This window comes from Nannobrachium achirus, assembly GCF_963921795.1.
Source record: "Nannobrachium achirus genome assembly, chromosome: 17".
Classification (NCBI taxonomy): Eukaryota; Metazoa; Chordata; class Actinopteri; order Myctophiformes; family Myctophidae; genus Nannobrachium; species Nannobrachium achirus.
In genome coordinates this window covers 37,903,574-37,926,096 of record NC_137824.1, presented here as the reverse complement: position 1 = coordinate 37,926,096, position 22,523 = coordinate 37,903,574, and the positions used below count along the sequence as shown (strand labels likewise).

Genomic DNA, 22,523 nt, shown 5'->3' with positions numbered 1-22,523 from the left:
CGACACGTTGTGAGCTTGTAAATCGGCTATTTCCACAATTTTTTTAAATGTTTGAAAATATGAACATTTTTCAACAGGTAAGCGATTATGACGATTATGACAATATAATTGCCATTAGATGATTATGTAATAATTGTGACAGCCCTACATAACCTAAAAGTGTTTGTGAGCCTATAAAGCAGAGGTGGCAATTCATGTCTTTTTGATCTACTGGTAGCTCAGTTTGGGCCTCCAAGTAGATCAGGGACAATTTAAAAAAACAACAACAAAGACCACTAAAAAGCGGAGGTTGTTTTCACTGTCGACTTGGCTGGTGATGGAACAGTAGATCAAGCTCCAGCCTTGGAAAAGACAAATAAAGCAACTAGCATTCCTTGTAAACGTTGTCAACTGGTTAAGAGCGGTAAGGCAACATACAGCCTTATGTCATTCCAATTGTGTGTTGCATCACGTAGCAAGGTAAGATGGTCATGCGATGCGACAGGTGGAAATGGCGTGTTAGTAGGGGATCTATTTCTACTCATCAGACCAAAATGTGTTCATACAAAATAACCTGTTTCTTTCCTGATTACTTGAACTCAGCAGTCAGAAGTCAGTATTAAAGGGCCTACACCATGCTTTTAAAACTATATTTTTTGTATAAATATATGCTCAAAATTGAGTCTTAGACAGGTTTTAACCCTCAACAAACACTCTGACCATTCTTTTTGTTTGTTCTAGCTCTACTATAATGAGGCTCTCCAGCTGCAATACCAAAACGGCCTCTGTTTGCTCAGGGGCGCATCTAGACCGTTGCTAGACCAGACATTACAGAAAGTTTTTTGAAAAAAAAAGTTTTTTGAAAAAAAAAGTTTTTTGAAAAAAAAAAGTTTTTTTGAAAAAAAAAGGTTTTTTGAAAAAAAAAAGGTTTTTTTGAAAAAAAAAGTTTTTTGAAAAAAAAATTTAAATTTTTTTTTTGATTTTTTTTTTTTTTTTGACTGAAAAAAACAACGGGAATCCGTGTGACGTCACACGGATCAACTCTCAGAACAGCACTGTTCTGAGAACCCGTGGAAAGCTTTCATCTCTGTCTTCCCAAAACCAGAGAAAGACACAATGGTCAGAAATAGGACTTTGTGAGGATAGAAGGTGCCAGTGGGACCCCAAAAAAAGGTTTTAAAATAGAAAAAGTGAAAATTCATGGTGTAGGTCCTTTAAAGATGATGTAAGTTATTCATACATAATATAACAGGGTTGTCCATGTCTCTCCAGTTCTTTAGTAAACAGAAGATACACACATACAAGTAATGAGGAGTGCTAGGGGTTGAGGTAGAGTCCGAAGAGGTGATCGAGTTTTCAGATTGCGGTGCAGAATGGGGAGTGAGTCTGCAGTCCTAGCTGAGACAAGCTATAAACAAACAGAAGTGCTTTCTCGTGTCGGCAGTACATGGAGGGTTGCAGCCCTCTGCTCCAGGGTACATCAGCTCACTGTCAGCAACTGTTTTCCCATGCTTCTCTTTAAATTAGAACAGGCTTGCACCCTGTAGGTGCCATGCCTGTTAGAATCTGACAAGTTGTTTGGCGTGGGAGAACAATGCCCTTTTGCCCAAAGTCACGCTAACTCATTCTGTGCTGCATCGATACTACTGTACTGTATATTGCTAGAACATTGCTGTCCTTGCGTCTCTTACAAGGACACTGTGTTGTGACCTCCGGGATCCAGATGTAATCTAATGGCCGTATCCAGGGGTGGTGAATGGGCTCTATAGCACAACCCTCCGTAGAGTCCATGGAGATACACCTTTTCTCCGGGTTATTTTTTTAATCTGAAATGCTATTGTGTTAACAGTTAGGCAGAACGTCTGATGGGATATTAAATATTAATGTGAAGTGATTTCTGCAGAGTGGTGGACATGGTTGCTCGCTTGTGCTGAAGCGCCTCGCCCTTCAAACGGTGACAAATGGGGTTCTCTGCCAACCTCCTCGCATTCCAACGGCAGAACATTAGGAGACAGACACCTGGTCAATCTATCAAGAGGAAAACTGAGAGTGTAATCATCTTACGTCAAATCTGTTCAATATTTCAACACCGGTTCAGCCCACAACCTTTGAAAAATGAAATGCGAACTGAATTGCCCACGGGCAGAAATAAAAAAAAAAGAAGAAAAAAACAGACAGAGATAGCAAGACAGACTGATATCCATGTAAAGACATCATTTCACAGCCGAGGCCTGTTAACCATTCTATCCCCGAGGACGTGTCTATAAAAGCATAGCTGACAGCATCTTGGAATCAGGATTGGGAGACGGACGACACACTCACACACACACACACACACACACACACACACACACACATACACACACACACACACACACACACACACACATACACACAAATCTCTTTGCCAAAAATAGCCGGTCTACAATCTGACAATACGTTGCAACAAGTAGATTTTACAATTGCAGGCCTCATGCCTCATGCGGCCTTCAAATCCAGTCCCTATATTGCACTGATCAGAGCATGGTAACCGAGCTGTGGACATTGGAAATCTTAGACACAGCTGAAACACTGCTGTAATGCCATGTATGTGTGCAAACTTTTTGTTTGTGGCTATTGCCATGGCAGACCCCTGAACAGTGTTTGTGCCAAGTTTGGTACCGATTGGAGCAACACTGGGGCCCAGGGAGGCCACACGTGGATCCTGGTGAGACTATTGTCATGGCAGACCCCTGAACAGTGTTTGCACCAAATTTGGTGCAGATTGGAGCAACAATGTTCCTGAGGCCCCCGGGGGTCCCTGATGTGGCTCCTGGGGCCAAGCATACACTAGCCCCTGGTGTGACTATGGTCATGGCAGACCCCTGTACAGTGTACGTTACTTCCACCGCCCGTCAACCTACCCGCCTTCCCGCCCGACCAATACATTTTGATATAGGATAGGATAGAGTTAAAGTTGCTACAGTATATGTAGTTTTCTGCTGACATAAGCAGGAAAAAGGCAATTGCTTTTTTTTATTTTTTATTTTTATTTTATTATATTCAGGCGGCTAACAATGCTCCCTAAAAAAATCTAGTCTCTTTGGCGCTTCTAGGAGCCGCAGTCTGCCTCCAAAACTATTATTTTATCTGTAAGAAGCTCTGTCACTAGCAGCTCATTGGTGCATGAACCAGCCGACCCGGGGCTAAAAGGATTGACAGACAGGTCTAACCAATCCGAACAAGAGGCGACCCTGACTGGTTACCATCAGGGCAGGCAATCTGTCTATCGACCAATGATAGAACTTCTCACAGATAAAAAAAAATTGTTTTGGAGGCAGATTGTGGCCCCAGGAAGTGTCACAGGGACAACGTTTCTTTAGGAAGCATGGTTAGCCATCTGAATATAATACAATAAAAATAAAAATAAGCAATTGCCTTTTTCCTGCTTATGTCGGCAGAAAAATACATATAGCAACTTTAATGTTGACAATCGTGATGGTGTCCCTTTAAGTGTTGGCGAGCACAGAGAGCAGCAGTGCCATCATCGTCACAGAGGCTCTCTGTTATGTCACCTCTCTATTTGGTTGAAGGACAGACACCAACAGACATGAGCAGCAACGCTGATGATCAATAAGACATCTGAGTTTGACCTTGCTCTTTTGGTTTTATAGAGATTACTAGCGCGCGTGTGTTTGTCTGTGTGGTGTGTGTGTGTGAGCATGCACGTACGAGTCTTACCTCGATCGCTGTCGTACAGGTAAGCAAACTTGTCCCAGTGGTAGTACTCGATGAGGCTGAGGAGTGGACCCTTGATGTCCGGCCTCATCTGGATGATGAACTGCTGGTTCCCGTCCAGAGGGAAGCTGGGCGTTATGAAGGAGACGTGCAGCGTCCCGCAGAAAGACGTGATTGTGTTGACAGACTTCTTGTCATAGAATCCAAAGATGGCATAGACTCCCCTGGAGAACTGTGAACAGACTGAGACAGAGAGAGAGAGAGAGAGAGAGAGAGAGAGAGAGAGAGAGAGAGAGAGAGAGAGAGAGACAGAGAGAGAGACGGAGACAGAGACAAAGCCTAGTTAGAATGGGAGACCTTCAATCGGTGGTCAATGGAGGAAATTCAGTTTCAGCTTCACCCAGCTGATGTCTGATGACCGGGAGATCAACCGGGCAACCATCTGATTACCAAGCCGCCTCTCGGCCATCTAAGCTGCGGCCGCCCGCAGAAGAGTGTTTAATAAAATGATTACTTAATGCTACATTCTTATTTGAATGAACAAAACACTATTTTGGCATATGTACACTGGCCTGGGAATGCCTCCACTCCCGGAGGGAGTGGAGGAAGTTGATCAGGATAGGGAGCACTGGAAATCTCAGTTGGAACTGTTACCCCCGCAACCCCATTCCGCATAAGCGGTTGAAGATGGATGGATGGATGGATGGATGGATGGATGGATGGATGGATATTGGTATCAGCAGTGACACAATGTATTTGGAGGGGGTCTCTCTACTCGTCCATTGACACATTTTGAATTTTGAGGACACTGGCTGGTTGACAATGTCAAAACGTTATTTGAAGACGACGGCCGGAGACAACAGTAGAACAGATAGAGAGAAAAAATGTATATTTGCAAAACGTGATGCAAATGTTGCATGTTTATAACTCTTTTGAAAGACTGGGGGTGAGACAAAAATGCAGACAATCGGATATCATATGAATAGGAACGTTTTATCTATACAAAGACGGGGCTTGGCTTTGTTATCCCATGTCACCATAAAACATAAAACAAAAAAAATCTATAAACTGTTTGAGGGTCCCTGTCAGCCAGCCAGGCGTCTTGGGGACCGAAACGTACGGCTACTGCTCCTCCTTTCTACAAGCTACCGGAGTTAATTGCTTTCCTCTGGCATCGTAGGTTGAACTCCTTCCGTTTAAAACAACAGTACTTTGGGGCCTTTAGGGCCTCACTAGCGTCGTAAACCGGTTCTTCCAAGGACAGCTCAGTTGCTCCTCCGGTTGATAAATGAACGGGATATACAGCGCTGCAGCTCCTCCCTAAGCAGTGTCTGGGGAGCGCTTGTCATCAACAATAGAACATAACCAGGTTGACCGCCGGGTTATGCTTTTATGAGCTGCCGTTAAGAAGACGGTTCAAAACCGTGAGGAGGGTGAGGATGAGCTATATGTAAAGCTCCCACAAGAGTCAACTACCCACCAACATAAATGCATTAATCAGTGGTGTAAAGTAACTAAGTACATTTACTCAAGTACTGTACTTAAGTAAAATGTTCGGGCACTTTTACTTTACTGGAGTATTTCGAATTTTCAATACTTTAACTTCTACTCCGTCTCAGAGGCAAATGTTGTACTTTTACACCACTACAATTATTTGAAAACTTTAGTTACTAGTTACTTTGGAAAGCACACATTAATCTCTTCAGTCATGGCTATTTGAAAATAGACGATCTACAAGCTCACAACACGTCGTTTTTTAGATCTGCTATTTTCAAAGGAGTTTTATACATTTGGGAACATGTGAAACAGGATATTATGCATACAGAGTATTTTTACTTTTAGTACTTAAGTATATTTTGACACCACTACTTTTGTATACTTTTACTCAAGTAAATGTAAAATTCCGGACTTCTACATATAACAGTGCATTAGTACCGAGTGAGTACTGAGAATCAGCAACACCCATTCTCCTATCGCTCGTGCTGTAGCGGAGGTGACTTCTGCTCAGTGTGTAATGTCAGGGGACTCTTTCATGGTTGGGGGGCGCATTGGTGGGTGGGGGGGCTGTGCCCTTCACAGAGAATGTCTAGAGCAGCGGTCATACTGTGGTTCCCAAGCACTGCAACCGACACATTTTTGTGGGTCCCTTTATTTTTTGTTTCTTAAATTTTGTTTTTAATAATTATTATTTCAAAACATTTTCAAAAAACAACAACAACAAAAATCAAACCTCGGTTCGAAGTGAAGCGGTGAACTTTTATTCTATGTGTTTTAGAGCTATGAACTCTGTGATCTATACATTCTTCCAATTCTGAATGAATGAATGATTTTATCTGGAGGGCCGAATTGTCATGTGAAGCTTGACCAATCCTCAAAGTATGGTCTCATTGGACATTTTTAATCATCCAATCATCAGATCGGGACGGACGATACACACATATTCTGGACGTACGGGACAGATAAAACCTGTTCATTCTGGACTGAAATGACCATATATGGACATGAACAGGACACACACGGGACACACATGTACGGGACAGATAAAACCTGTTCATTCTGGACTGAAATGACCATATATGGACATGAACGGGACACACAAAGCCACTCCTTGGAAGCGGCTTTCACCGCTTCAAAAACAAGAAATACTGTTCCTACGAAACAGTGTGGGCTCGCATGTAGCACCATGTATGGGCACAAAGATCTATGTACCCTTTGGCTGCACAAGGATCTACCCTTTGGCTTTTAGTTATTTTTTAAAAGTCTTTTTCTTACATTTGTTCTGAAATTGGAATTCAATAGAGGAAAGGTGCAATTACAATTCAATGGGGGAGTGTAGTTCAATGGGAGAGTGATACTAGCTCCAGGATTGGTCTGGCTTCACATGACAGTTATCCACCTGTAGAATATAGTCACAGCAACCACACCCGCAATTTCCAATTACATTTTTCTCTAACACTTAGATGTTGTTGATTTCTCCATGTTCAGGCCGCTCTCACCTACGTCCGATCCAATTGATGTGCCCATATATGGAGATCTCTGTATCTGACAGTCATTGTCCTTTTTTTGCCCATATATGGAGATCTCTGTATTGTCTGTAATTGTCAGCCCTTGTCCCTTTTATGCCCAGTTGTGCATAAGGCGAGTCGCCTGGATCATCGCGTTTCATTCCACTTAACTCATTCAGTGCAAATGACGTCTTTTTCAAAAGCCCTGGGTGCCAATGACGTCTTTGACGTCTTTTGTGTTTTTTGCATAAAAAAATAAATTCAAAAAAATCAAAATTTTCAAAAAAAATTCAAAAAAAAATCAAAAATCATTGGTGGCACATGAACCTTGGAGCCATTTTGGCATTTGGCACAGAAAGAGTTTTTAAGGGGAACACACACCGGACGCGGAAACGGCGCGTCAAAAAATACGGACCCGTTATTTTCAATGAACTAACCCACACCAGCGGCATCAGACGCGCGCAGCCGCGGGTCTGCCGCGGTTTTCTGCCACGGGTCTGCCGCCTCGTCTGCCGCGCCGATACGCCGTTGTTCTATTTTCCAGCGTTGCCGCGCGGTGAACATGTTCTCCCATGGTTCTCCCCACCGGGGGAAATGAATGAGCTGTGTGGCAGCGTGCAGCATCCAGTTGGGGTTACCGCGCGGCACTTCACGTGCGTCAATACCGCAATACGACGCTGCGCAGCCGCCCGCGTCCAGTGTGTGCTCCCCTTCAAGCGTGGCCTGAGTGGTCAGCGCCATCTGGTGGACAACTCATTGGGTGAAGTGTGGAGATGATGGTTTGTCATCAGAATATGTAACTGATTGAAGCTCTTATGTGGTGTGGACACGCTGGTGCCTCTTCAGAGACCCTAACACACTGAAACCCTTGTCACACTGTTTACACACAAACGGTTTTTCTCCACTGTGGACACGCTGGTGCCTCTTCAGGTTACTTAACACACTGAAACCCTTGTCACACTGTTTACAGACAAAGGGTTTTTCTCCAGTATGGACACGTTGGTGTGTCTTCAGATCACTCAAATGACTGAAACCCTTGTCACACTGTTTACACACAAACGGTTTTTCTCCACTGTGGACACGCTGGTGCCTCTTCAGGTTACTTAACACACTGAAACCCTTGTCACACTGTTTACAGACAAAGGGTTTTTCTCCAGTATGGACACGTTGGTGTGTCTTCAGATCACTCAAATTACTGAAACCCTTGTCACACTGTTTACACACAAAGGGTTTTTCTCCACTGTGGACACGCTGGTGTGTCTTTAGGGCACTTAACACACTGAAACCCTTGTCACACTGTTTACACACAAAGGGTTTTTCTCCAGTATGGACACGTTGGTGTGTCTTCAGAGAACCCAACTGAGTGAAACCCTTGTGACACTGTTTACACACAAAGGGTTTTTCTCCAGTGTGGATACGCTGGTGATTCTTCAGAGTACCTATCTCACTGAAACCCTTGCCACACTGTTTACACACAAAGGGTTTTTCTCCAGTGTGGACACGCTGGTGTATCTTCAGAGTCCCTAACGTACAGAAACCCTTGTCACACTGTTTACACACAAAGGGTTTTTCTCCAGTGTGGACACGCTGGTGTCTCTTCAGAGTCCCTAACCTACAGAAACCCTTGTCACACTGTTTACAAAGGGTTTTTCTCCAGTGTGGACAAACTGTTGAGTCTTCAGGTGAGCTAACTGAGTGAAACCCTTGTCAAAGTGTTTACAATGGAAAGGTTTTTCTTTGGTGTGGACATGCTGGACATGCTGTGTCGATACATCAATGAAACTCTTATCACATAAGAGGGTTTCTTTCCTGGGTAAGTCATCAAATGTTTCTTTACTTCTACTGGCTTCGTTGAAGTCCTCGCAAGATCTCGGTTTTCCTGTATCTCCTTGTTGCTGGCCGGTTACACAGTTGGTGATCGTCGGACAGGAAGATGAGGGGAGCTGTCCATTGCTCATCGTTTGACTGTAGAGGTTGTTGTGGCTCCTCGTTATGTTTTCATGGAGGGTGACCCAAGACGTGAGGCGTATGGACACTAAGAACAGGACACCTGTGTCCTGAAAGATTGGTTCATGGACACCGCTTCTGTGACTTGGACTGTAAATTGGAAGGTGTTTCTTTGTCTCTTGCAGGTTGTAGAGACTGTCTCTATAATTATGTCCAGATAGCCCGACTCGTATGGAAGGCTAAGGTGTCTCTCTGTGAGAGCTGGCTGGTGATTATAGACTATAGGAGTCGGAGTAGAGCTTGTGCTATCCTAGCTTGCGTCTTCTTTCGTGTAAACTCAGGTCGCGATGGCCACTCTTATATAGTGCTTATCTGTGTACTGTGTGACATCAGAACCCTGTGGTCATACTGATGTCAGCAGCTAGATGTCTTTGCCAGTTAGTCTACTTCCACGATCCATTGGATTGGCTACGGGCATAGACCCTTATGGCCTGGGACGTGAACTGGGTGACATCATCACCCAATTGATGACGTCACTCTGTGCCTTTCCAAGGGTTTTCCCATTGGATGACGTCATCATGTGTTTCTCAAGGGTTTTCCCATTGGATGACATCAGCGCAGACACACAGACGTAGATCTCCCTAATTTATAGATAGATAGACACAGAGACTTCTGATTGAACATTTTTACCTTGATTGGGAGTTATTTTTGAAGTGGTGAAAGCCGCTTCCAAGGAGTGGCTTTGTGTGTCCCCTGTCCATATATGGTCATTTCAGTCCAGAATGAACAGGTTTTATCTGTCCGTAAATGTGTGTCCCCATGTCCAAATATGGTCATTTCAGTCCAGAATGAACAGGATTTATCTGTCCGTAAATGTGTGTCCCATGTGTGTCCCCCATGTCCATATATGGTAATTTCAGTCCAGAATGAACAGGTTTTATCTGTACCGTACGTCCAGAATATGTGTGTAGTGTCCGTCCCGGTGATTAAAAATGTCAAATGAGACCATAGTTTGAGGATTGGTCAAGCTTCACATGATAATCCGGCCCTCCAGATAAAATCATTCATTCATTCAGAATTCTGAATATTGTAGCTCTAGACAATTTTATACTCAGATTCACCGCTTCACTTCGAACCGAGGTTTGATTTTTTATATTCCTTTTAAAAAAAAATCTGAAATTGGAATTCAATGGAGGAAAGGTGCAATTGCCTACGAAACAGTGTGGGTTTAACACCATGTATGGGCACAAAGATCTACCCTTTGGCTGCACCTCATTGGCTAAGGGCCCTGCTTTGTACTGTCAAGGAGAACTTGACTGTTAGATTACGTTGTTTTTTTTTTGAGAATTTGACTGATAGATTATGTCATTTTTGAGGAGAACTTGACTGATAGATTACCTCATTTTTGAGGAGACTTGATAGATAAATAATGAAGATAACATACGTAACATACATAATAAGCAAAATATTTTGTGAATTGAAAACAAAATTCAGTAATTTCATGAAGAAATCAAAAAAAAATCAAAGAAATTCCTTGAATTAGTAAACAAAGGTTTAAGAAGCAGTGAAAATAGCCGGTCTACAAGCTAACAATGCGGCATGAAGCGACGCGTTTTGTGCTTGTAGATCTGCTGTTTTCACTAGTTTTTCTCAGGCAAACATCTAATTTCTCTTTTGGGTCGTGAGCAGAAATATTTGGGAACCAGTGCTGTCTAGATAGATACACATCACTACACACACAGTCTTTAGTCTTTATATTCCCCTCTCATCTGGTCGATTTCCACGCAGATTGTGCAGACTTTCTTTTTGTTTAAGGATTCATGGCACCTCTCCCAGCGCCGTGCATCCAATTCCTATGACAGGCCTTTGATATTCATAATGTATGGAGCAGAGAAAAGGTTGGCAGCAGAGTAAAGGTATAGACATGAATATTGAATGGCTACCGTAAGAAAGCGCTGTGCAGTAGGGTGGTGCTAGAACACTGGCCCAGGGTCAGCAGATGGGCTGTTCCTTGTAAACGTATATTGATCATGTAAGTGAATCAGGCTTATTGACTGGGACATGTGTGTCCTTCAGTGTAATTAATCCAATGACTCATTTCCTCTTTCCCCAGTAAAACTAGGATGACTTGCTGACGGGGGGGATTGGAGTCCATACATTAGATATTAGCTGACTCGACGCAAACCCCTGGACGCGTCTTGCCATGTTGATTAGCTGTGGTGGCCGATTTTGATACACTGGCACAATGAAACGTGACTGCAGTGGTCTTTGTAATCAGTTTTCTTTATTTAACCAGTGAAGGTTTGCTGAGCTTGTGTGGCATGTTTTTTTTTTTTTTTTTCATACACCTGCAGGTATGGTTACAGTGTATAGATTCACTCCTGGGAGCTGCCCAATACAACCACATTCTACTGTTTGTCACTGGTATCTACACAGCACAACCTGTTAGCTGCCCAGTTCTCCTTCAACTGAATAGGTGCTTGGTCTAGCTAAGTTTTCCTTAGATTACTATTTCTATGAATTTGATGTATTGGTGTTGATTTATTGATGTATTACCTTGTTATTGTAAATCGCTCTGGATTAAGAGCGTCTGCTAAATGCTTAAACTGAAGATTGTAACTGATGGTCACTTTAATTTTCTAACCACTGCAAGGGACATTCTATAATATGGTCACAAACCTGACTCTGCCCCAATTAAAAAAAAACTCATAATTACACAACATGCTGAGTTAATTATTAGATGTGAGCTGAGCTAGCCTCACGTTGCCAGACGATTCTGCCATTGCAAGAAACATGTCCCTTCCACGCAGTGATTTTGTCTGGCTAGAACACAGCACTCCTACAAGGCCGGCCTTCATATGCTTCCAAAATCTTTACTGATCCATTGACTTGACAATTAGACATCCATCACAGACATCTGAGGTGCACTGCTCACAGCCATCTAATCACTTCATCTGTTTGTGGCCCGGTTCCTAATCCTTTTAGCTGATGACAGTGGCCATTGATGCTGCCACGGATAAACAAGCCTGAGTCATCAAATCTCATTATGAAGTCACACTAACTGCAGTCTCAAACAGCTCACAGTGTTCCTCCTGTCAATTACTACAATTGCTAAAGGATTTCCTTGCGGATAATATAAGAGATGAGATAGGATCAATCTTTCTTAATCCCCAAAGGGAAATTAGGGTATCGTAGCAGCAACAGCAGTAAGTGTGAAACATGGTACAGCCAGGAAGGAATAATAATAAGACTAGAAAAGAAAATTCCTACGAAATTTTAAGTGTGCCTTCAGCTCGTTAAGTGTGTGCATTAGTATTTTTAATATTAGCATTTGTAGCATTAGCATTTGTAGCATTAACATTTTTTAACATTAGCATTTTTGCGTTAGCATTAGCGGTTAGCCATTAGGTCTGTGGGACCACCCACCGAGTTTGAGACCAGTAACGTGTTGGGAAGTGGAGTTATGGCTGTTAAAAGCCCAGCCAATAGGAATACAGAGGGGGCGGGGCTTAATCAATTACAGCTCATCCCTATTGGCCGGAAAAAGTCCAAAGTTGTGTGAGCATTTTAAAGTTTAAATCACGTTGCTAGGCAAACATATGCCAGAGTTATGTGGCGCCAAAGTTTCAGTTTTTTCCCCCCATTCAAAGTCAATGGGGTTTTTGGACGTCGTTTTTTGCGAATTACGTCACCATGGTAGCGCGGATCGGAAAGAAAAGTAATAGCACACCATTCCCGGCTGAGCCGCACGTTTTGATGTATATATGTATATATATATTATTACGTGCCGAAATTTGCAAGAACATTACTTAATTAATGACTTAAGTATGGCGGATTACAATAAGTGTTTTGCCATTGCATGGCAGGCACACTTAATAAAACAAAAAGACTGCATTGGGTCTGACTGCGTTACATGTGTGATTTACTGAAAAATAATACAATTCACCATGCTAGTCTACACCTCATTCTTCCAGTAAGAATATCCGGGAAGTACAGTATATCTGTGTGGAATGTTATTGTGGAAAAAATATAGGTCAAACATTAACTTGTCTAATTGAAAAAGTTACATCAGTTAGTTTCACCTGTTCAGCATCTAATTGTTTACTAAATGGACCGAAGCGGCTAGAGTGATATTCCATCAATACTGCTAATGAAATCTGCATAATTCAAAAGGCCTGGTTTAAATTGTTGAATTGTTTTATTTAATTTTTTTACACTCTGTGATTGACTGAGATGTGTAGAGGGAGTGCTCGTCGACACACGAGGCCGCCGGCTTTTCAACACTGGCACTTGTTCGGCTCGCTTGGCGCGCCTCACAAACCTCATACACACAGGACCGAAATTAGTGCTCCTAAAAAAGAACTGGGTTGGAAAACAACCTGTGTGCAAATGCAGTCTCAATATTTGTATACAGAATTGCCTTGGTCTATAGAGGCAACGGGGAGGTACCACATCAGAAATCATTAGAGCAGCACTGCAGCGTAGTGTACAACAAGGTATTGTATCTATTGCTCTCAAAAGTCAAAACTAAATTATCTTGTAAAAGCAAGGTGGATCTTGAACAATATTTTTTCTTTTTTGCTTCAACAACTGAGAGATGGTGCCATTGCCAGCATGTCTACATGCCCTTGATGAGGAGACTATTTCTGCAGTCCCAGAAATGCCAAAGGTAAGAAGACCAAGGGTGAAATGTTTAAATGCATTAAAACATTATGCAAATCATTGCTGGAGGACTATCTGCAGGACTGGCCACCAGGCACATACAGTAGCATAAGCCATTCAGGTGTCATTCGAAAACATATGTTTTTTTATCCAATGTGGTATCACAAATTTGAAGGTATTGACATGTTCCTACGGTTGTCTGTAAAGATATGGGTTTATACAATTATATTCTGCAGTGAAACAGTTTAAATCTGTTTTTTACACAACCTAACTTTGAAGACACTCCTGATCGGGAACCCCACAAGATGCAAGCTCCATCTGGTTATGTACCCATTGTACCTGTTTTCAGAGTACCCACTACTGTTCATTAAACAAGAAGCATCAACAATGCAGAGCAATGGTAAATGGAGGTAAAAACAAACTAGAAAGTTGGAATACATACATACATACATGAATCCCAGCCGTTTCGGGGCTACGGTCTTCAAAAATCCCTGTCACCTACAGTATACTGTACATACCAATCCAATTACAGTACTTGCGCGCTCTGCTTGCGCAAGTAATAATCAGCGCAATGCCAATCAAAGAAAGTGTCCATTCGGTCAGCGCAAAAGCATGAGAAGTGACAATTCTCACAGAGGAAAAACAGCACAAAGAACCCCACCCTAGGAATGTCATTAGAGGTCGGAGTTTTTGAAACATCTACAGTATTTATCCCAGGTTAAGTTACAGTTGGCCTGGCCAATAGCGACCATTGTGTGTCTCATTGATAGATCTTCAAAGCTCCCGGCACAAAGGACGTGGGTATTAATGGAAGACAGACGGACCAGCAGGCAGACAGACAGACAGACAGACAGACAGACAGACAGACAGACAGACAGACAGACAGACAGACAGACAGACAGACAGACTATTTGATTATTTGGTGCATCGCCCTCCCTGTAAAAGAATGGGATTCTATTGTAGACTCTGCCACTTATATTGGTGCAGTGGCACAAACATAAGCCGATGGGTTGGGTTGGCTGCAAGCCTACACCCCACTACAGACACAGATAAACAAATTAGTTGGTTGTGCTTTTTAGTCCCTCTCTCCCTTTCTCTCCCTCTCCCTCTCTCTCTCTCTCTCTCTCTCTCTCTCTCCCCCCCCCCCCCCCCCCCCCCCTCTCTCTCTCTCTCTCTCTCTCTCTCTCTCTCCCTAACGCTGTCTTTAGAGGAAATGTCCATTGTCAGGTCAGTTAAGACTTTGCTGACATATTTCCACATTAGCTGGTCTGGCTGAGGATTAAAACTCGACCGGAGCGCCAGTTTACAGAGAGGATGTCCCAAGAACTACTTAGCAGCTTAAGCCAATGAAAACATGTTGGCAATTTAGAATTTCAACATATTACATGCTGAATTCAAGCGCTGGCAATGTTGCCACGCTACACTATAAATACTTAAAGCCATAGGTTGGGAACAAAACCTGTGTCTTCAATATGGAATCTGCAACATCTTTAATTAAACCAGAAAAGACAGCCACAAGCTGCAACTCTAACAAAATGCAGGACACATGGGGAAAACCCATTCAACTCTGTCACGGCTGACTGGTTTCCAATGAAACTACAAACTATTTGCTTTCAGAAATCCCCTTAGAACACAGGCTGTGGAGGCAGAAAAGTGTCGGCGTAAATCATTTTTTTCCCTCCTGATGACGAGGACAGTCTAATTAGGCAGCCTGAGCAAAACGCTGAGACAAATCTTGCTCACAGCCGGGTCCATAAGCTCTCTAATAAATCTAGTTTCTACTCTTAACTATTTTTGAAAAACATAGCAAAATTCCCCCTTAATCTGAGGAATGTTCAGGGAAGATAAACATAACTCAGAGTTGGGGGATTTAGTTGTATTTCTTTTTGCCTGTGTGTATGTATGTGTCCTTGAGCATCCAAATGAGCAGGTTGGTGTGAGTGTGAGTGACTGGATTGCACATTGTAATGCACTTTGTATAAAGGCAGTATATAAATGCACAACTTACTTTGCATGTGCATATCGTCATGGTCGGGTGGAATCCTTTTTTGTTCTTATTTTAAAAACGATTTAAAGCAGTTAAAATAGCCGATCTACAAGCACATAGATCTGCTATTTTCACTAGTTTTGTGCAACAGTCTTGTATGATGAAGCAGGGCTTTACTTTACGAAAAAACGTACACATTTGAAACTTGGAGATACGAGGTATCTGCCCGACAGTGACGATAATTATGTGTGCGTACATATGCGCGTGCGTGTGTGTGTGTGTGTGTGTGTGTGTGTGTGTGTGTGTGTGTGTGTGTGTGTGTGTGTGTGTGTGTGTTGGATGAGATCAGGAACTCTCCATAAATCTGTTGAGTTGTTTTGCTCTCATCTGCAACATGGACAGTAATGAGACAGTGTTGACAAAACAAAACCAGTAGGGCTCATAATGCAATTAGATTATCTTGTGTACAAGAAGGCATTTTAGCCTAGGGCTGGTTGCGTGTGGTTGTATGTGTTCATTGTGTTGTGTTGAGTTCAGGAACTCAACACAACACAGTTATTTAGCTCTCATCAGTAATATTGACAGTAAATGAGAGTGTTGACAATCCGTCAACATAAGAGCTCATCATCTGTCCGGCATAACAAGCTGTAGACAGATTTACACTCCCACAGTGATGGTTATTGTTTCCGATAAGCATATTTATTTTGGATGCATTCTTCTGCTCTCGAATGTCCTCAGAGAAGTAATGTGAGTAGAAATTAATAATCTGAAAATAGCTTTACAAAGGAACAGGGTTACTTACAGGGGTCTTTATTACTAAATGGCCACATTATCAGAACTGCCTGGCAGTGGTGTAAAGTAACTAAGTACATTTACTCATGTACTGTACTTAAGTACAATTTTGAGGTGTTTGTACTTTGTACTTTACTTGAGTATTTCCAATTTTCAGTACTTTTACTTTTACTCCACTACATCTCAGATCCAAATATTGTATTTTTACTCCACTACAGTTATTTGAAAACTTGAGTTAATAGTTACTTTGCGTTTTATTATTATCATTAATTAATACAAGGACAGTGGCTTCTATTTCAGCATGCTAACTAATGAAAGGCTGTAGTTTCTATTAGCTTGGAATCCCCATCAATGATGCCATTTTTGGCAGGTTTCAGATTTTTTTGTTTTTTGTCGCATTCCTAAGTCAATAATTTAATGACCAGCAGTGGTTCCCTATGGAGACTCTTTGTGTCTCCATAGGGAACCACTGCTGTGGTTGGGGTGGTCTTCATTAAGCTATGTAACCCGTGTTGTCACGTAGGACAGTGGTTCTCAACCTGCGGGTCGGGACCCACAGGGGTGTCTCCAAATTATTTTGGGGGGTCCCCAGATGATTAACTTAAAGTTGTACCATGTAACTTTTTTTATAAAACAAATCTTAAAATTATCCTAACTCTTAAATCGCTAAAGTTTTAGAACACCCACTCCGTTATTTTCAGCTTCTGAAGCCTTCTTGTTTTCTATGATCCTGACCGGGGTCCGGTTTTCGCGCAAAAATTACGTCATCATACACTACCGGCCAATCACAGCGAGGGTTATACACTGCCGGCCAATCACAGCGCATCTTGAAGTGGGGTCGCTAGCTATCACAATAGGGCGGCCATATTTGTAGGCGCCTGTGTGTCTCTATCTATACTCGGGTGAAACACTCCGTTTCTCCGGAATGCCTGAACGCACAGGAACCAGGGACCCCTCTAAAGATAGATCTCGGCGAGGTGGAGGCAGACGCGGGGGTGACGCGGGGGTGTGAGGCCCGGTCCACGGCGAAAAACGGCCGAAAGACGCGGACGCTACTGACCACTAGTTGAGCAACTTACACAGTATAGCTTTAATGTGCAACATTGTTTTCTCTCTCAACAATAAACAAACCAACATAAAGTTAAGTGTATAGAGGGTATCTGCACATTTCTAAAGTGACAATTTAAGGACTTTTAATACCTCTAAAATGACAAATTAAACATTGGCCAAATTGTCAAATATTAGAGGCAAAAATTGTGAAAATAGCAGATCTACATGTCACAACGCCTGAGCATGTCGATCTGCTATTTTCACAATAGAACCGTGTTATAAAAAATGTTATGCCTCAACTCTTGGTGCTCGTGGGGTGGGGGGTCCCCACTTACAATATGATTATTTTGGGGGTCGCGGCCTGAAAAGGTTGAGAACCACTGACGTAGGACAGCTGTTTGTTTGGGAGTTAAGCATTGGACGGATGGACAGACACACCAACAAAGCCATCCTTAGAAACCTGCTGCTCGCAAGGCTAAAAATTATACATTGTGACAGGTACACTGTGTCTCGCTGATGACTTGATGGTTCTATGTGTATTGTACCTGACTGCTAAAAGTACAGCGAGGTCTAAATGGCAAGTGGTCTGCATTTCTATTGTGCCTTTATCCAAAGTGATTTATAATGTGTGTTACATTCTTCCCTTTGAGGTTTTATTCCTCAGCTACATCATAAATCGTCACTGTTGTCACTGTCGGGGCAGAAACCGTGTATCTCAAAGTTTCAAATGTGTATGTTTTTTTCCCCATGAAATTAAAGCCCTACTTCATCATACAAGAGTGTTGCACAGAAGTAGTGAAAATAGACGATCTATTCTCACTACTTTAAATAGTTTTTTTTTAAATAGTAACAAAAAAGGAAGGTTTTGGACATATAAGGTTTTCACCTGACAACAACGAAATGAGACTTGAATCTCAGCTGTTACGTCCGAGTTTTAAATAAAGGCTATGATGGTCTATTCACACGCATGCACGCACGTGCGCACACACGCACGCACACACACACACACGCACACACACACACACACACACACACACACACACACACACACACACACACACACACACACACACACACACACACACAGTTGAAGACAACCATGTCATCCTCGTCGGGGGCAGTTCTGACACAAAGCCAGGGAGAGCAAACCAGGGAACGTTCCAGCTCCCAAGCGGCCTGAGTCACAGACAGGCCCGAGGTCTGGATAGAATGGACTGTCTGCATGCACACTCCTTCAAATAACGACAAGGAAGCCCGTCTCATCACATTGTAATTAACAGGGTCTGTTAAATGTGTCTCTTCTCTGTGTCTCAAAGCTTCCCTAGGCAGAGGGAGCTAGGGTACACCCCGCAAAGTATATTTAGCTTGTCCCAATTAACTGCTCTGGTTCTCACCACTGTGGCGAAGCACCAGAGAACTCATGATAATGGAGTTCACTTTTATTACATATTTCATTGCTTACAAAGGATTTTCAAGGACAAGGACACACTTTAATTGTACCAGTGAGTTTTTTTTTGTCTTTGTCACGTCAAAGAGAAACATGAGACATTCACACTCACACACAAATGCAGGCACACGCACAAGCACACACACACACACACACACACACACACACACACACACACACACACACACACACACACACACACACACACACACACACACACACACACACACACACACACACACACACAAAATGAAATGTATATAAGGACACAAATATTATGGTGCAGCAAAGGTCACATTCAAAAACGTATGGCATGCCTCTTCACGATACAACAAGAATGTCATTCAGGGACAGCACAACAGTCAGTCGAACAGGGACAGCACAACCCTTCGCCAGTCCTTCTGTCTCGCCTCTGCACAACCCAAGCTGTCGAAATCGTCCAACAACTCTGTGGGTAACATGTCCCAGGCTGGTTTACCAAAGAAAGCAAAGCACGCACACAGACACACACATACCGGTACACGATAAAACAAACACATACGCACGTCGCACGCACGCATGCACACACACACACACACACACACACACAGAGTAATGTGCGGTATCAACCAGTCACAGGCACGTGTCGTGCACACATAGACATCAAAGGGGGCTTGAGCTCCTGCCCTTTTATCTGCCTGTAAAAAGTGCCCTCTCCAGGTGGTGAAAGAATTGCAAATGCCCTCTTTCCATGCCATACCTGAAGGCAGCATTCAAGAGAATTGCCTTGTCCAAACTCTCCTGAACTTGAATGCAGCATCTCATGTTGAAAAAGATTGTCCTCTGTGTAGAAATCAAGCATCGAAAATAGCCGACCTCCAAGCTCACAACGCGTCGCGCAGCTTGGAGGTCTGCTATTTTCGATATTTTCACCAAAAGGCCCTTTTAGAAATTTCAGCCCTTGCCTCTTTAACATTCTCTGCACGGCCCTGACCAGTCATGTTAGATATCACAGCCCTCGGCCCCTTCCAGCAGCACTCACTGCATTCTCACTGACTGCAGAATGTCCGCAGGATGTTTGGAGGCTTTATGCACAACTGATCCGTCACTGGTCGGTAAAGAGTCTAAAATTCACCATCCATTCCCCCAACGGCACACTGAAAACATCTGACCGCATCTGTCACTGATCTAGTTACAGCGCAGACTCAGACGTATAAAATGCAATTCTAAGTAAAACTGTGACCTTATGTTGAAGATGTCTGTTTTGAAACCAGACCTGATCAAATGCAACAGTGTGAAAAGTAAATTGATCTTTGTTAGATGATTTTATCCCAAAATAATACATGTTTCTTCCCTTTGATGGTTTCCTCAACCAAATGGTAGAGCACATTTTAAGTCCATATTTCTCATTGAAAACAATGGTGAAATTAACTCAACCTCATTCAGCCATCTCTACCATTTTGTTGAGGTGCTTGATGGCCAATAATATCCACCTGAGGGTGCAGTGACTTCACACACCATGCTTTCCAAGTCATTTGACACAGAGGAAATCTGACACAAGGAAATCACTCCTGACAGCTTGGCTCTCTCCTGCAGGAATTTCAAAGCTAGGATGATTCTTTTTACATATTATCATCTCAGAGATGTTACTGAACATGCATATGTAACAAAGTGCAATAAATTAATAATGGTCAATCTTTTTTGAAAACATGCTTTACCAAACGGTAGATGTGTCCGGATGTGTCCAACTGCTTTTGCCAAATCTTCACCTATTATGAACTGCTCAGAGCAGGGATGATATAGGGTTCATGACCTAACTGGCAGTTATGTCTTTGTGTTGTTGTCCTTTTTTTTGTACCGGCCATGTAAGCAGAATTTCCCAGGGGACAATGGGGGTTTTATATCTCCTGTCCAAAGCCTCTCCTGATTAAAAACGAATAAAAGTCTTGTACAGGTCTTGTACCTACCCCGGGCGGTGAAACTTTATGATTAATTTTGCAGTCACCTCAAACCTGAGCTGCAATGATCTTATTTCAGAGAGGTCAAGATACAAAAACAGAAGGAAACAACCACAGATAACAAATGATTATGTAAATGACCCAGTCCACAAAACGATCAGCTCAATCAATAATGCATCAATCAATACTGCATCAATAAATAATGTCAACAAAAAACAAGTTGTTCCAATATAATTACTCTCAGCATTCAAATAATATCAATTGCTTAAGACTCAAATTTTAACCATGCTTCTGTTCCCCTAAAATATGTCTCCATCTCTCAACAAAGACCACCACACACTAATTTGATGGGATACTCAGATCGGTTACCACAGGGGTGCCAGGGTAGCAACTAGAAAGGAGAGGAAAATGAGGGGATCATATAAAATGATATGTAACATCAAGCAACATTAAGGAGTACGCCGTTTATTAGTGTGCTTTCTTCTACCACACAGTCGTGCACCTACTTACACACTGTATATGCACAAATAATAAGCAGATCTACAAGCTCAAAACCTCTCCACTATTAATTTCTTAATTTTTTAGAGTATAAAGTTACAAAGTATAAAGTTAATGTAAGTTATTTGTCATATTTTTCCCGAGCAACTTTAGTTTACGAAGCCTAAAAGCCAAACAGAAATGTTCCAATGTTCAACGACAGAAACACAATTAAATCATTAATCGCAATTATTTGGGCAACAATTAATCGTCAAGTAAAATGTCATAATCGTGACAGCTGTGGTCGTCCAATCATACCAAAGGTTGACTGGCAGTCAATGACTAGCTGCTATTTTATATATTATTCGACATAAGGGTCCCATTGGCCAAGCTAGCAGGACAATTGATGAAATTAACATGATCTGCCCTACAAAGGCAGAGTGCAGTAACTACGTACAAGAATTTCACTCAAAAATGGGTTTAAAAGTGTTACAGTTGATCAGCCAAATGAGATAAAGGCATAAAAGTGATATTACACTGATTGTATATCTGTTCTTGAGCTAATTGTTCATCCCCCAATATCATGAAGGTTAATATTGGGCGACACAAATAAGTCAGTGTGGCCGAAAACGTAGTTACTGCACTCTGCCTTTGTAGGGCAGAATAGCACTACTCAATTTACACAAGGTGTGATTTTTTTTTATCACATTTTCCCAATACTTTGTCATTATTGTCAAAACCCTTCAAACCCTTCCAAGGTTTGGGACCCACAGTTCTAACCAGAATATGAATTGTTGTACTATTCATGAACAACAGAAATCTGCCCTGGAGACACTTTGCAAAACACAGAACCCATCTGGCCAACAGCGGTGCTACTGTCTGTCTCCATTACATCACACCTTCACAGTGAAGTCCCACCCCCTCTCTGTTAACTGACAGCGAGGAAATGAAGATAGCTTGAGTTTGTTGTGTGGCCTGACTACAGGCTCACATGCTGATGGAAGTCATTTCATCATCATTGAGTTTCCACTGTATCCATTTAACATGCTTTACTGGCATGACACTTGTTATGTATGACATCACGCCACATCATCAGCTGTGGACTCTGTGATGTCATCGTATCTCCATATCAAGGTTCAAGGTTCAAGGTTCAAGGAGTTTATTTGTCATTTTTGTCACAAAAACGAAATTTGTTACCCAGGTCCTGGACATGGCAAAATAAATATAAATATAAAAACACTATAGAAAACTACATAATACCTAAAAACGCTAAAAAGACAATAATAAGAGCAGCAGCATTAAAACAGCATAGTTCATAGTGCAGAGTTCATGAGTAATCTCCCAGTGCAAGATCACAGATTTTCAAAGTTCAGAGTTCATCATTCTCACAGCTACAGGGAAGAAACTATTCTTTAGCCTGGTGGTACTGGCCGCAATACTACGCAGCCTCCTGCCCGAGGGGAGGAGGTCAAACAGACCGTGAGCAGGGTGGGTGACATCTTTCATGATGCTGGTAGCCTTTT

At 42.3% G+C, this 22,523-nt stretch overlaps 1 protein-coding gene across 1 annotated transcript in view; it reads right to left on the bottom strand.

Moving 5' to 3' along the window:
* gria2b (glutamate receptor, ionotropic, AMPA 2b) overlaps positions 1-22,523 on the bottom strand; it is a gene marked incomplete at both ends in the record, with an annotated part of 73,361 nt that overhangs the window by 34,941 nt on the left and 15,897 nt on the right. Inside the window, 1 exon segment of the mRNA XM_080746409.1 lies at positions 3,700-3,939. Coding sequence (XP_080602535.1) covers positions 3,700-3,939 — 240 coding nt within the window.